The following is a 16,104-nucleotide window of genomic DNA, read 5'->3' as shown; positions in this document are numbered from 1 at the left end:
TGAACAGTTTAGTTTGAGGAGTGTGGAAAGGAGAGTGGAGGGTGCCTCTCCCTAGCACCCTCAACCTCTTTTGAGGTCCTCAGACTTCAGGAAGTCACCCTTTCTTAGTGTTCTTGGCCTCCCAGAACAGCACTGCCTCTGTTGAACTGGAGCTGATTCTACCACCACTGTTAAGTCATGTCCTCAGGGACCTTGGTAGGAGCCATCCTGCTCAGGTGGTGAGGTCACACCTTCAGCAGACCCGTTGGGGGGGGACAGCCCAGCCTGGCAGGTCTCAGCCTCCCCCAACCCAAATCCCACTTGCTCTGGACCTCCATGACAGAAGCTGCTGATTCTCGCAGCAGATCAGATCACAGCCACCCTACCACCATCACCAAACCAGACGTATCTGCTGTCACCCGGAGGCCCAGCTGCACAGCTCTGGGGGAGGCTGGGGCATGGCAGAGCGGCAACTCCCCAGTTGGGCAGCGCCGCAGCGAACCAGGGACAGACGGGGACCTTTGTCTTCCCCGGGGGCCTCCAAGGCACCTGCCCAAGGCCACCCAGGGCGCAGCGGCGGAGCGGAGCCCGACCTCCCAGCCGTCGGTGGGGGCGGTGACCGCCCGGGGCCTTCCCACGGCTAGGTCTGCGCGTCACCGCGGGGGCGAGGGGGCGCCGGGGCGCCCGGGGCTGCGGCGCAGTAAGGGCCCTGGGAAAGGGCGGCGGCGGCGCCCCCGGGGCGGGGCCGAGGCGGGGCCGGGGCGGGGCTCGACTTCCCGGCTGGGAGCCCGCACCCTTGGGCTGAGAGCCGGCAGCCGGAGCTCGCCATGAAGCGGCCCAGGGAACCCAGCTGCTCCGACAGCGAATCCGACGGACCCATCGACGTGGGCCGGGAGAGTGAGCTGAGGTAAGGGCCGAGAAGGAGAGATGCGCGCGCCGAGGGCGAGCCGAGTGGGTGGGGGCCTGAGCGCCGGGACAGGCTCAGGAGTTGGGCGCCAGACCTCGGGTGCGGCCTCGGGAGACGCGGGTGTGGGCAACAGCCCGCAGGTGTGTGGGGGGAAGGAGGCAGTGTGTGCTGGGTGTGCCGTTCCACCCACCAGAGCCTGGGGTCCTGCGCGTTCTGCGCAATTTGGGGCTCAGGATGCTGGCATGGAGGAAGAGTTCTGCTCGCGAGTCTGACGTCCAGTTGGCGATCATCTTTCTGTCCAAGTGCCCAGGTGGGCCTACTGGCGAGGAGTTTTCCCTAAAGCTCTTAGGAAGCTCTCACAGACTGTCGGTACCACCCCCCACCCCCCTCCGGAATTTGCTGACTCTGCAGGATGAGCATACTTTCCCAATTTTACCCTTGCTCGGGTGCACTTTTCATATTAATGCACAAAAGGCTTCCAAAGAAGAAAATCTCCTTTCCCTCGAGCAAATTCCCTCGACTTTAGAATTCAGATTTTTGAAATTGAAGAAAATAATAACTGCGTTGCCTGTGATCAGTGCAAGGACTTAGACTCAGATTCCAGTGCTCTTCCTGCTGCACCTCTTGCTGCCAGTGTCTTCGTATATATTCAGACCTTTCGCATACCTGTAGAACAAACTGCATTTATGCTGTACTGCTACTTCTTCATTCTATGAACAATCTAAGTTTCTGTTTGTTCATCTGTAAAATGGGTGCAAATAATAAGACAACCTCATAGGATCATTGGGAGAATCGATTGAGTTAATGCACGCCAAGGGTTTAGAACAGGACTTAAGCAAAAAACATTTAGTGTCAGGCACCCAAACATGTGATACCCAGAACCCTGAAAGAGCATCAGGGACTGACTGGGGATCTGCAGGCATGGGTCCCAGCCCTGAATCTGCTACTAATTCTCCGCATGATCCTGGGTCTTTGCTTTTCTTTCTTAGTCTGTTTCTTCATCAGTAAAATAAAGGAAAGGGGTTGGGAAAGGGAGGGCCATCTGATCTTGGCTCATCCAAACCTAACACTCCAGATTAAATTTGGAAGAGGGGTTTAGTTCATTCTTAGGATGCTTTTGAAGATATTTCATCATTTCAGTCATCCCTAGTTTTCTGAGACCAGGGAATCCTTCTTCATTCAGAAACCACAAAAATGCCACCAGCTTCCAATTATTTATAGCTTATAATAGGAGACAATATGGCAATAGATAGTTTCCTTGCGTCCTGTACAGTAAGTTTTGGTGTGTATAACACAATTTCCTATGCAACTTATTAGCCTTTTTAATTTGCTTAGCAGGAACTGCTATTTAGAGAAGCAATTGTGGGTCTCTGTCTGCTAGAAGCAGAGGAAAGTTTCAGCACCATGTGGAATGAGGTTAAGGGTATAGAGTGTGATCTCAAACTCAGTGTCATAGGGTCTTCAAGAGTCAGAGGCACAAAGCTGACGCCAGAACACTGGGCTGATCCTACGGGGCTTCTGTCCTCCAAGAACTTGCTGCTTTGTCAGTGACATGCTGGGTCGCACAAAGCCCGTGCGGGCTGTGAGGACACCCGAGCAGAGGGGGCTTCTTGAAGGTGATGATGCCTGGGTCCCGACATAGAGGCTCCGTGGGCAGTTTTCCCTATATAGCACTTTGTCCTTTAAACCAGAGTTGGAGGGACATTTTTAGAAACTGCCTAGTGTCTTGGAGAAGCAGACCCCCTCGGAGGAGAGAAAGCAGCTGGACATCTGGCAGTGGCTGCCTTATAGACCCCTCTTTGTAGCACTCACCAAAGCACCCTCCCCCAGGCAGACATCAATGCTCCAATTCAGGGAGCGCTGAACGATGCCTGCTGTGGCCCAGACCCCGGGCTGTGTTGGGGGGCCCAGATATATCCTGCTTGGCCTCTGCCCTCGGGGAACTCTCAGAGAAGAAGAGCTTCTTGTACAAAGAAAACCAGATAAACAGTGACAAGGGCCACAGGAGCAAGACAGCAGCCTGCCCGGGGTCAGAGGCGGGCTATGAAGCACCCCCCTCCCCAACTTGAGATGTGAGAGTGAAGAGCAGGGTGCCTTCCACCATCACCCGAGGCATCTGCCTGGTGGGGGTGTCCTGCTCTGTCTGTGGGACTCACCCACAGAGCTCCTGTCTGAGCTCAGCCCTCTGACACATGCTGGGTCCCAAACGAGACCAGAAACCTCTGTCCACCCCCTCTGCAAACATGTAATGAGCACCTGTCACATGTCTTACCGGATTAGGGTCTGTGGCCACATGGTGCCTTTGAAGTCAGATAGTCCTGAGGTTTAGCGCTTACCTCCATTAACTCAGGCAAGTGACTGTACCTGTTTCTGAACCTCAGTTTTCCCCCATACAAAATGGGGTGCAAATATCTCCCTGAGTGAGGTTTTAATGAGGTGATGTACCTGAAGATATAGCTCCCTGCTGTGCCACAGGTAACTCCTAGTGAATGTTGCTCTCTAAGGGGTCACCACTCAGCTGGAGGGTGCCTGATCAGGAAGCAGAGTGGTCTGATGAAATGACTAGAAGCCTGAAGACTGGATTTATTGGGCAGGTTCTTAACTCTTGGTGTCTCTGTCATTCCATTTATCATATGATTATTTTTCCTAAAAGGGAAATGGGCCCCACAATACTTAACCCGCAGGGTTATTGTGCAATGAATGAGAAAGTAAATGTGGAAGTGCTGTCCAGAACAGAAAGTACTGGCTATGAGGTATACATAATGGGGTGATGAATTTACGGGTGTGCTGGGAAGAGCACTGGAGTACAGGCCAGTACTTGGCTCGAGTTCTGAACTTGCCCCTAATCTGCTGTGTGACCCAGAGCAGATCCTGTCCTTTCTCTGAATTTACTTATTTTACAAGCAGGCTGAGTACTCTCTGAGGTCCCTTCATTGGGGACACTGTGATTCTGCCTTTGTGGGATGCCCTATTACGGCGATCCCAAGAGGCAACTGAGGGTGAGTGTCAAAGGTAGTCAGGATTGGCAGCCAGATGAGCTAAAAAGCTGGCTTACCCTCAAGAGACCACAGGAGTCTGGCTAGGGACCACTCGAGACCACAGAACAGCTCTTGGTGGTCAACATATCTTCCCCAATTCTATGAAAATCTGCCCTATTTTCAGACTCTCAGACAAAAGGTTCCCACACCTCCTCCCACTGTCAGGGCTAGAGCACAGCCTGGAAGCAAGTTCTGGCTGAGCTCTTGGGAGCCTTAAGGATAAGGGATTGGAGGGCTATTCAGACAGACAGGAAATTGGAATTAGGAGGGAAAACAATGAGAATTTGGAGCCAGAAGACATGGATTCCCATACTGGCTTTGTTCCTTAGCAGCTGCATAGGCTGGACAAACGGCATTAGCTCTTGAGACTCAGCTTTCCCATCTGTAAAATGGAACCTTTGTGAAGCTCAGGGAGGGTAAATAGGAAGAGTCATGCCAAAAAAACTGTGAGTTGAGGTTTGCCCAGGAGATATGGGAGTGGGAGGAGATGGATACGGCAGAGCAGAACTGACCAAGAGCTAACCCAACACCCCTAGAGGTGCCTTATCCAGCCCCCAGGGGCAGGTGAGGGAGGAGGCGTGTCTTAGTGTACCGTGGTTCTTGGGGCTCGTCCTGAGTGAAGCTCTACAAACAAGCTATCCCACAAATCTCAGGATCTGGCCATCTGAACTCCAGACCTCGCTACTGAGCCGTCCTTTCCAGGAACGTTCATAGGCCTCTTATCAGCCCTTCTTGTCCAGATGTTAGATGGGAAATCATCTTTTCCAGATGTGGATGGACAATGCCAAGGGTGTAGCAGTAGAAATTCACAAGTGTTGACCGGGTCTCTCCTGCAACCTTCTGTCTCTGAGCAATTGATGGAAATGATCCAACCTCTGTGCCAAGAGGGCGGTCACATGGGCTAGGGCCCTCCTGGGAGCCACTGATGTGGTGCCCCTTCTGCAGAGGCCTGCAATGTGGATTTCATGGTGCTTGTCTCTGGCCCACAGTTCCATGGCAAAGACGAGGGCAGGAGGAAGTTGCTCAGCCACGAACAGTGCCATGTTCCAAGCACATGCTGAGCACGGGCTATCATCGTGAATGAAACATAGTTCGTAGTCTTAGGCAGACTTTAATCAAACAACTGCATGTAAGTATAAAGCCCCAAAAGGGCATAAATGCAAGGTGGAAGTGCATGCAGCATTCTAGGGCAGTGTAGAACAGGAGTTACCTGGTGGGGGTGGGATTTGGGGAAAGACTCCTTTAAGAGGGTAACATTTGAGTTGTGATCTGAAAGCTGGTAGACGTTATAAGATAAAGGGCTGGGGGTTGGGGGTGAGGGAAAGTGGAGGCCAGAGAGTTCTAGGCTAGGGGAACAGTATGTACAAGTCCAGGAAGGAAAGCATTCACAGGCTGGTGCACACAGCACAAAAGGCTTGAGTTTGGGAGGTGACAGGGGCCAGCTGAACCACCTGGAAAGATGGTGGCTTTGATCCCAAAAGCATTGGGAAGTCACTGAGGAGTTTTAAGAGAATGGCTGACAAGATCAGATTTGTATGGGCAAATAGGCTTGTTAGGGGGCAAAGAGACCCCAAAATAGTCTCTTGCTGTGGTCCAGGTGAAAGACCATGAAGCTTGGTCCTGAGAATGGCAGGGCAGGTTAAGAGGACAGATGTGAGTTGGTTTCTAGACACAGAACTGGCAGGTTTTCAGGAGGTGGGGTGAGGACACAGGAGGAATCAGAGAACTGGCCTTGCAGAGATGAGAGATAGGGTCCTTCAGGAGGTGGAAACCCAGGGGAAGAGAAGCAGGTGCCAGGCGGAGGCAAGCTCATGGGTTCCTGCTCAGAGGTGGCATTTTGCATTATTCAGGAAAATGTAAAGTCGCCTGTGTAAAGTTATTTGCTGAAGTGATGTGTCCCCTGAGGAGCCGGGTCTCTGGAGGGCTGGGACCTGGCTGCCAGCCCAGTGCAGTCCCAGACCCCTGGTGCCCCAGGGAGTTGACCAAATGAAAGGTCCTTCGCGCAGCCAGCAATCCTCACACCCCTGGAAGACAGCTTCTGAAGCGGCAAACCGTTAAGAAGGTGCGCGGTCTGGGGATGGTTTCAGTCAGCGTCTGGGCGTGGAAAGCCAGAGGAGGTCTGAGCCCCTTCCCGGCGGGCACTTGGCGGGGCGGTGGTGTGAGCAGCACTGCGTTGCTCGGGTCGGCGAGGGCGCCCGATGTGCCGCAGGGCTGGGGCTTCGGGGACCACAAGGCCCAGTCCCCCAGTGCGCGAGGGGCCTGTGACCCAGACGCCGCCTCCCCCTCGCCCCGGCCGCGCTGCGTGGGAGGAGGCGGCAGCTGCAGCGCGGGCGGAGGGCCGGCGGCCGGCGCGCCCGGCCCGTGGGAAGCGGCGGCATCTGCTCTTTCCACGCTCGTTCCCAGCGGCTCTCTCTGAAACCCAACCCGCCGGCCCGGCCCCGCCGCCGGCGGCCCGTGCCCTCGCCCGCCCCACCCCGGGGATCAGGGGACCGGATCGGGTTGCAGGAGCCCGGCCGCGGTTCCCCGACGCCAGCCCCGCGGCGGCCAGCCGGGCTGTTCATGGGGAGCAGGGGCACTGGAGAGGCCAAGAGCCAGGCCCCCCAAGGCTGCCTTACAAGTGTTCTCCAGCGACCTTGAGACTCTCGGTGGAAAACTGAGCGCAGGGGACTACTTGGCCTGGGGAGAAGTGGGTCCCCCGGGAGAGGGGGAGACATAAAGTCCCCCACTGTATGTCTTCCTGGCCCACTCAGAAGTGGGCTGTGTTGGCCTATGGCTGGGCTCCAAGGTCAGCGGGGGTCAGGGAGATGGTCCCTCAGCTCTGAAAAGTCAGTCTTTCTTTTCCTCTCCAGCCAGATGGCCAGGCCGCCGTCCACTCCCAGCCCCTCCCAGATGCAAGCCAGGAAAAAACGGAGAGGGGTGAGTGTCTCTCTCAGCAGAGCTGCCAGACAAAGGTTACCACCCAGCCAGAGAACTCCCCCCTCCCAGCCAAGCTGCCAATATGCTAGGTTCAAATCCAGACTCTGCCGTAGCTAGAGGGTGGGTAACTTTGGGTAAGGTGCTTAACTATTCTGTGCCTCAGCTTCTCATCCTTGTAACTGAAATAATGATAGTGCCTACCTCAAAGGGTTGTTTTGAAGATGAAGTGGATTAATGTAATATACTCAGAACAAACCTGACACACAATTATTTATGCCAGCCTTTCCTTGAAGGGAAGCCCAGAAGTTTCATTTCTTCTCAGTGTGCTGAGAATGGACGAGGGGATAGAAGGCCCCCCACCTTTGCTCTTGACCATCTTACCCCAACCCTACTCTCCCCCCAGGATGCACTGGGAGCCAGATACCTGGGATCTGGCAGAGCTAACCCTCACTAACCGTGAGGTCCCACCCACCCCCATTTTCTTCATCTGTAAAAGAGGGTCATTTCTGCCCTGCTCTCCTGTTCTGCTACCAGTGTCGTAGGGAGGATTGCGACAGTGCAAATGAGAGGCTTTTGCAGCTGGATAGAGCGTGCCCAGTGCCTCAGGCCTCCGTCAAGTTAGCATCTAAAGGGGTCACTGTGGTGGAGAGGGCCTCCCCAGGGACTGCTGCCTCTCCTCTGAGCGGTTGGTGCTCTGCTGGGTTTTAACCGGTGGTTAAATGTTTTAAGCATCACTCCTGCAGACCCACATGAGACTTCTGGGTTCTCCTCCTAGTTTTGGCCTTCTTTGCTGGGTGGCCTTCTGTGAGCCTCAGTCTCCTCCTCCGTGGAATCAGATGTATCTACCTCACAAAAGCACCGTGAGGGGAAATGTGAGTCAGTGTCCATCGAGGCACATTGGAAACTGATAAGCCCGCAGTAACGCCTGTCTCTGTTTAGATCATCGAGAAACGGCGCCGGGACCGCATCAACAACAGCCTCTCCGAATTGCGGCGCCTGGTCCCCACGGCCTTTGAGAAGCAGGTAGGCGAGGGCAACGCTCATGCAGGAGGAAACACCACATGGGGGGCAAAGGGTTCATTCCGCATGGCGTCCCTTACTGGTCTGTAGCAGCTTCTGGGGGTGCTGTGAGAGCCTTGACTGCTTTCCGTACCGGCCTGGGGCACAGGGAATGAAGGCCGTCTTCCCAAGTGCTGTGCCTTCAGGTCTCTCATCCCATTCAATTGAACCCTCAAAATCATCCGGAAAGGTAGGGTCCTGGTAAGGACACAGCAGCACAGAGAGGTGGAGTCACTGTCGCCAGGTCACACAGCTAGTAAATAGCAGAACAGTACTGGGATGCTGAACAGTGTGATTCTTTTTCTCTTTTTAAAGGTTGAATTATTTATGCATATAGAACGGGGTATAGGCCAGAGATGAGGGGCGTAGGGGTGAGCAGATTCACTGGAGACAGAATGGGGAGCAGAACAGGCAGATGGACTGAAACACACTGCTGAGGGGAGCAGTGGGCAGGTCAGGCGAGGTCTGCTGTGCCATGTGGGTCACCCCCCCGGCTAGGAATCAAACTCATGCTGCAGTGGCTGTGATAGCTTCATGGTGCTGTGATTTAACCCATTGAGGCACCAGGGAGGGCCCAGAACAGTGTGATTCTAAACAACTGATGTGTTCAGAGCTGTTGAGCATGGAGGTTGTATGGGGAGTGAGCACTGGGGACTATGCTTCGGCAGACGAGCTACAGTGGGCAGCCAGGTGACTCAATCAGATCCTCTCCCTCTGCCCTGGCACTGGCAGTGGGTCACGTGCCTTCCTTTATGTGAGAATATTCTGGTTACAGAACCAGATGTGAACTAGACCTGGAAGTGCCCTCCAGGGCCCACATGGAGCGTCTCACCCTTGGGTTTCCCCCTGGAGACCAGGTGATGCCGGAGGCCTAGGAAAACTTTCCCAGGAGATGGAGGTGATAGAGGAAGAGCAAGTGCTTCGGGGGTAAAGAGATGGACTAGGGTTGGGTGTGGCAAATTGACCTCGTATTCCCAGAAGGGCTGGCCTAGGGGGTGGTGGCTAGGCAGGAGGGCCTCCCTGGTGTGGGGTGCACGAAACATGGAGTGGACGAGCCCTGCCATGGCGAGTGTGCAGTGAGGACAGTAAGCCAGTACCCACTGGGGGCAGCATGTGAGGCCAGGTGGTCTCTGTCCACCCCACCCAGAGACCAGGTTGCGAGGAACCACGAGGAATGGTGTCAGGGAGAACTAGGGAGGGAGGTTTCAGGGCAGATGGCCAGCAATGCCCTGGTCAGATGGACCAGACAAGACCTGAAAAGATCTATTCGATTCAGACACAGTGGCCGAGGAGAAGCCCAGGTGCAGACAGTGGTGGAATGAGGGGGAGAGGCAGGGACGGTGTGTGCTGGAGACCTGAGTGGCCAGGTGGGCAGCAGAGCTCACAGGGGCTCAGTCTCTGTCTTCTGTGCACACAGGGCTCCTCGAAGCTAGAGAAAGCCGAGGTCCTGCAGATGACGGTGGACCACCTGAAAATGCTCCACGCCACGGGTGGGACAGGTACCTATGTCCCCTTCTCTCGGGAGTTGTTCTTGCCAGAGATAGTTGGGGGCTTAGCAGCAAAGCAGACATGGCTCCTGCCCCAGGGAATCCACAGTCTGCAGAGGGCTAACGCGGATTCTGGCGGAGCTCGCTCTCACACCTGCCGCCCGGCTTTCGGCATCATTTGCTCTACTTCTGGTGTCTCTGTCTTTCCCAGCTCTTCCTCAAGTTCCTCCTTGCAGTCTACCGCATCCTATTCCTAAGTCCCCTCCTGGGCCGCATTAAACAGAAACATGACTGAGCTCATTCTCGCTGGGACCCCAGTGGGGCGGCAGGAAGGGTCTGCCTGGGGGTTCACTTCAGCCACAGCGGGTTCACTGGCATGCCCCTCTGGCCTGGCCTTCTGGGCTGTCGTTTCCGTGGCACGGCTGGATGGCTGCGTCCCGCTCATCACTGAAGACGGGCTGCGGGACAGAGTGGGCACAGATGTAACTCGTTCCGAGTCACGGATCAAGACTTTAAAGACTGTGGCTTTAAAGACTTCTGGGCGAATTCCAACTTTGTCTCTAGGAAGCCTCGTTGTGTTTCAGTGACCTTGCAGTTCAGAATCCGTAAAAGTGCCACAGACCCGGGCCACGGACTCTTAGTCCTGATCTTAACTTGCTCTTCCCAAAGGGGACAGTTACTGCACAAAGCACCAACTTGCTGCTTCTTGGGCCTTGACCTGCAGCAGTGTCATGGGGGCGAGGGGGTGGGAAGCAAGCAAGTCCCACCCCAGAGATTCTGAGCCAGAGGGCCGGGCTGGAGCTTGATGCCGATGACCTGATGCAGGAGAACTGGTGACCCACAGTTCAGATGTCTGTCTCTGAGCCCCAGCAGGAACGACATCTCACGTCATTTGAATCTGTGAGCCCTCAGGAGGTGTTTTCTCCTAAGGGCTGATAGGAAGACAGAGGACTCTGGCTTAGCGCACCAGCTGTGGATTGGAATCCTCACTGCTAACTCACTTTATGATCTCAAACAAGTGGTTTAACTTCTCTAGCCCTTGGTCTCCAAAACAAGAATGATAGGCTTTTCAGAGAATTAAATTAGATAATGCAAATGAAGTGCTTGGTAAGTACTCTGCAGATGCTAGTTTAAAAAGAACAGTGAATGCTGAAAGTGAAGCAAAGCTCAAATTCATGCAGCAAAGCAGAGAACCCGGCGATAAAGCAGAGCCCCCAAGAGGCCTGACTCCACATGTGTCTTCTGCCAAGCTGACCCTCCACGGGGACCAAAGAGAGCATCCCCAGCCTAGTGGCACCTGCCGAGGACCAGTGTGGGGTCCTGCGCTCCAGGTTGCCCGCCACAGTGAGATACACGATAGCAGACTTCATGCATGAAGCATTTCTGTGACTGCTTCATTTCACTCCACCCTCCCCATGCTGCAGCAGTATGTGATGGTCCATCTCTCAGTAACGGAAGCTGAAGCATAGAGATTGAGCCACAATCAGGCAGCACTATTCTTTTTAAGCTGGATTTGCACCTGCTCCACCCCTCCAACGACCACCTGCTTCCTTGCCACGCTGAACTGCCTTCTCCCAAGTCCTCCCAGTGCTGAAGGCTGCTGCCTCCTCCCAGCTTCCTTTCAGCAGGCAGGAGCTGCTCCACATGTGTCTTCTGCCAAGCTGACCCTCCACAGGCATAGCCCTTCCATACCTGGCAAGCATCTACCTAAAGCAAGTTAGCTCGCTCACAGAGTTGCATCTCTGAATCTACCATGAACTTATATTTTATAATGACTTTACAGTTTAATGAGTTCATTTCAACCTCAAAACTCATCCCTCTCTATTCTAGGTAGAGAGGATCATTCTTACTTTGTAGATGGGGAGGCTCAGAGGGTAAGCTGACTTGCCCAAGGCCACACAGACGGTGAGCGAGGGAGGCAGTCCAGAACCCAGTCTGGCCCCAAGCTCGGTGCTTACCCCACCCTGGTCAGCCCTCACCGTGCTTTGCTTTGCAGGATTTTTTGATGCCCGAGCCCTGGCAGTCGACTTCCGGAGCATCGGCTTTCGGGAGTGCCTCACCGAGGTCATCAGGTACCTGGGCGTCCTGGAAGGGCCCGGCAGCCGTGCAGACCCAGTCCGGATTCGCCTTCTCTCCCACCTGAACAGCTACGCAGCAGAGATGGAACCTTCGCCCGCAGCCGCTGGTCCCCTGGCCTTCCCTGCCTGGCCCTGGTCCTTCTTCCACAGCTGTCCAGGGCTGTCAACCCCAAGCAGCCAGCTTGCCATCCTCGGAAGAGTGCCCGGCCCCGTCCTGCCGGGTGTCCCCTCCCTTGCTTACCCCATCCCGGCCTTCCGAACCACTCCCATGCGCAGAGCCGCTGGGGCCATCCTGCCGGCCAGGAGGAGTTTGCTGCCCAGCCGAGGGGCACCTGCAGCCCGGAGGGCCCGCCCCCTGGAGAGGCTGGCTGCGCCCTTGGCCCTGGCCTCAAGCAGCAGGGCAGCCCGGAGCAGCCACGTGGCACCGCTCCTGCGGTCTCCTTCCCCCACACCTCCTGGCATGGCGGGATCCCCTGCTTATGCGGTGGCTCCTGCCTCTAGGTCCTCTTCTCCAGGGCCACCGGGGAGGCCAGCGGGGGCTGTGTGCTGCCACTCCTGGGTCTCTGAAATCACCGAAGTCGGGGCTTTCTGAGCTGGTTTTCCTCCCAGGAGTGAGGAGAGTCCTTTTCCCAGGAGCTCTCAAAATGGCGCTGCCTTTTCTGCTCTGCTTCCTGGACTAGCTTCTAGCCGAAGGCATCTTCACCCACCAGAGGCCTGTTCCTCCTTTGGCCCATCAACCCTCCTCACTGCTTGTCCTGCTTGTCCAGCCAGCTCTCACAGAGCTGTGCTGATCTCAGAAGCTTGGTCTGGTTTCTGACCTGGATGGATGAGTCCAGGGAGAGCCCCTAAGGGCTAAGGGCCATGCCCATTGTGGAGCAGCAGGCTGAATCTCAGCTCTGGGAACAAAGCTCCAACCTGAAAGCACAATGACCTGAGGCAGGCTGCTTTCCTCCAGACGGGCTAGAACCAGAATGTAGTGTCTGCCTGCTCCCTAAAACTGGTAACTGAGCAGGGGCCACAAAGCCGTCTCTTGGGAACGGTGTCTGGCCCTGCCTGTTTGTCTGGCCAACCCCACTGCAGCTGCACAGGCCCCATTGCAGCCAGGCAAGCCCACTGTCCACGATGGTCAAGGTCTGGGGACTGGAGTCCCAGCAGGGCCTTCTCCCATCACCTTCCCAGCTGCAGACACTCACCCTCCAGTTGACTGACAGCTCCCTGTGCACAGCTGGGAGGTCTCCAGGCAGCATAAATGCTCAGAGACAGGGCGTCCTCACCACCAGGCCTCGACAGTGCCCCCAGACGGGAGCCAGGACTGAGTGTCTGAGGATCCAGCGCCCTGCCTCTCGCGGGCGTGAGGTCCTCGCTGGCGCATGGCGTGAGGGCACGTTCCCACATGATGGGGCCCAGAGAGGAATCCTCTGGGGATTCAGCACCAGACGTTTGGATGCCTGGTTTGCATCCAGCTCACGGAGCACAGACGGCTGGAATGGCCAAGGGCTGTCAGGCCAGACAAAAATAACTACAAGGAGGGGCAAGAGGAAGGACAGTCAGAGGCGGCTAGGCCCTTCAAGGTCACACAGTGGGTGGAGGGCCTGAGATCCTGCTCACCCAGGATTCCACACAGCTGGCTCTGCTCAGAGGTCATTTCATCAGCCAGCTCCAACTGGGCCACTTCTGCCCCCCCCCCCCAGAGGGAACAGATGGCAGCCACTGCTCCCAGCGGGGCCACAGAGACTGGAAGAGAGGGCCAGACCTGGGACTGGCATTCAGCTCGACCAGTGTCACCAGACCAGTTGTTGAGATGTAGAAACACTACGGTGGTAAATGTCATCGGTAAATAACGGGGCTCCTGGGTGCCCCCACCATGTTTTCCCCCAGGACCCTGTGATCTGGCTGATATCCCAAGGCCACACATCTTCTGGCTGGCAGTTCTTGGCCATTTATTCTACACCTGTTGTTAAATACTTCAAATATCACCCCTGGGGAGATTCTCCCCCAACTCTTTGATGGAACTACCCCCAGTGGCTGAATTGAGGCACATTCATGAACTCAAAGGTGGAGTTTGCAGAAACCCTGGGGGAAAAGGGTCCTTTCAGAGAAGTGGGTAAGAGAGCAGAGGTCACTTAGGTGACCCAGAAAGCTCTTTTGAAAGTCCTCTCTTGGAGGCATAAAGAGCTGAAGTAGTTCTTTCACTCCACGGTGTGAGTCAGCTTGCTCAGTGTCCTCCTGGACCATCTGAGGAGCTCAGCAGTGAGGAGAGAGGGCATCCCCTCAGGAAGTGGGTCACCAGCCAGCACAGCCCCTGAGGGAGACAGAAGGTGGGGGGTGGAGGGGGGCAGGGCGCCTGGCGGGTTCCCAGGAGCTGGGAGAGGGGGACTGAGGGAGGTTGCAGAGACTGAGATCAGCTTCACCTTCCTCAAAAAAGAGCAGAAAACCTGCGTCCTCCTTCTTCTCTGCCGCCTCCTCGTCTTCCTCTTCCCCATCCTTCACCTCCTCCCTCCCCCTCTTCTTACCTGCCTCAGGTGGCAGCTTGCTGTTCCCAGAGACTGGTCAGAGCTGCAGTGGGCCACTCCCTGGCCTTTCACAGGGGGGCTGTGGAAGCACAGTTCCATGTCTCAAGTCCCCAACTCCAAAAGAACTTGTTGACACCACTGAGTGAGGTGGAAATGGCCCAGAACTTTCAGTATATTTGTTGATCTTGGGTTATCCTCCCAGAAATATGGGCGGTGGGGGCGGGGTGAAGGTAACTCTATGTATTTGTTTCCTCAGTAGAGGACTTGTTTATATTCCCAGGCCTCTCTGGGGCCCCTGACTCCCACCCCATGCTGGGGTTGTCGCAGACAGCCAATAAAGCTTTTTTTTTTTTAGTTCTGGAAACCTTCAAGAGATTCTACTTCTTAGCGATCTCTGGAGTCCGCCCACTTCTCGCTGAGTCCACAGCTATCCCCTAGTTTGGCTCATCATCTCCCCCAGTCCCTGCTCTCACGTCTAAGGGTTACCTGGAACCTCTATTTCTGTCTAAACAGCAACCAGAGAGGGCCTGAAACCTACGAATCATGTCAGGTTACCTCTAGTCTCAAACCCTTAGTTACCCTATTATCCTAAAAAAAAATTCAAGCTCTCTGCACATCAGAGACCTCACGTCAAGTCTCGGTTTCTGCCGGAGAAATCTTAGGTCTGTAATTCTGCCACCCTGGTCTGCCTCCAAGCCATCCCCAGGACTTCACATGTGCAGGTCCCTCTGCTCAGAATGCCTTTCCAACCTTTTGCACGACTGAACCCTTCCCACCGTCAGGCCGTGGCTGAAAAGCCACCTCCTCAGAGAGGCCCTCCCTGATTACAGTATGGAATAATCCATCTCAAAGTCCCCAATTCATTCTCCATAAGGAACTTGCCATTGCACACCGGCTTGTGTCTGCTTGTTGGTATCTCCCCTACCAGGATGTAAGCTTCCTGAGGCTAAGAACCATGCCTGGGCTGCTCTTCACCCTCCACTCAGTGCCAAACACCGTGCCTGGCTCATAGTCAGTGTTCAGTAAACATTTGTGGAATAAGTGATCTGGGACAGCGAGGAATCTCCCGGACACATGGTGCTGGATGGCATAGGCGCCTCTAAGGATGAACACCCCGCTGACTGGCGTTGGGGTAGGCGTGAGAGCAAAGTGAGAGCAGGGCCAGGGGACAGCAAGTTCTAGCAAATGACCCAGAAGCTCAGGCCAAAGAAAAGTGGAGTGTGTTGGCTCCGGAGGGCACCGACTGCTGAGAGTGGCAGGCTGTCCTTGCCAGCAGTATTGTTCTCCACTCTTGGTCTGGCTCACAATAAATCCAACAAACATTCGCAGCGGTCCCCTCTGTGCCAGGCCTGGCTTGGCAAAGCCAGGGGTAACAAGGGCAGCGATGCCCTGAGGGCTTGTACCTCTGCCTCAGTGACAGTTCGGGGAGTGGAGAGTGCTCTGTTGAGAAGGCCGAGGCGACACAGAGTGGAGCAGGTGCTGTTGACTGGGGCAGCATGGAGAAGGAGGAAGCCTTCCTGGAGGAGGAGGCGGGATTCTACTGTTCTAACAACAGAGAGGATCTTCTGAGCAAAGGTGACCTCAGCAAGGGGCCTCTAAAAGCAGACCCTGAGTTAGCACAGGCCCTCAGTGACAGGGCCAAAGCAGGCTGGTCTGGGCACTGCAGCCAGGCTTCCTAGCTCAGGCCCCGACTCCTTCACTTAACCAGAGCTGTGACTTTGAGCAAGATACTTAACACCCCTGCACCCCAGCACTCTCATCTATAAAACAAATGATGCCATAATTGGTACCAACACCCTGCTAAATGCTTTTGTGGGTGTGCTTCACCCATCAGGCTGAGGTGATGATACCCAAGGTTAGGTGAGGATGGAGTGGGAGAAGACGTGTGAGCCTCGCAGGGCCTGGGCCACCTGAGGGCTCGGTCAATCTCAATCATTGTGTTCATGGAAAGAGACTGGACCCAGACTGCAAAAGGCCTGAGTGTTTGGATGTCAGCAAGGCAATGACAGACACAGAAGGGTTGGCCAGGAGAGGGCAAGATCAGCTCTTTAAGAAACCCATGCTTGGGGTGGTGTGGATAACTGACTTAGCGGAGGAAAATGTAGACTCAATTCCACCTATCCACTG

At 55.2% G+C, this 16,104-nt stretch overlaps 1 protein-coding gene across 1 annotated transcript; it reads left to right on the top strand.

Moving 5' to 3' along the window:
- Window positions 1-795: 795 nt before the first annotated feature.
- On the top strand, window positions 796-14,323 carry HEYL (hes-related family bHLH transcription factor with YRPW motif-like). Its single transcript, XM_004678834.2, has 5 exons — window positions 796-886; window positions 6,774-6,840; window positions 7,780-7,863; window positions 9,317-9,398; window positions 11,383-14,323. The coding sequence occupies exons 1-5, from the start codon at window positions 807-809 to the stop codon at window positions 12,054-12,056; spliced, it is 987 nt and encodes a 328-aa protein (XP_004678891.1). The 5' UTR covers window positions 796-806; the 3' UTR covers window positions 12,057-14,323.
- Window positions 14,324-16,104: the final 1,781 nt, after the last annotated feature.

The sequence above is a fragment of the Condylura cristata genome, unplaced genomic scaffold (genome assembly GCF_000260355.1).
Source record: "Condylura cristata isolate star-nosed mole 26May11 unplaced genomic scaffold, ConCri1.0 scaffold00008, whole genome shotgun sequence".
In the NCBI taxonomy this organism is placed as follows: Eukaryota; Metazoa; Chordata; class Mammalia; order Eulipotyphla; family Talpidae; genus Condylura; species Condylura cristata.
This window is presented reverse-complemented; position numbering and strand designations above follow the sequence as displayed.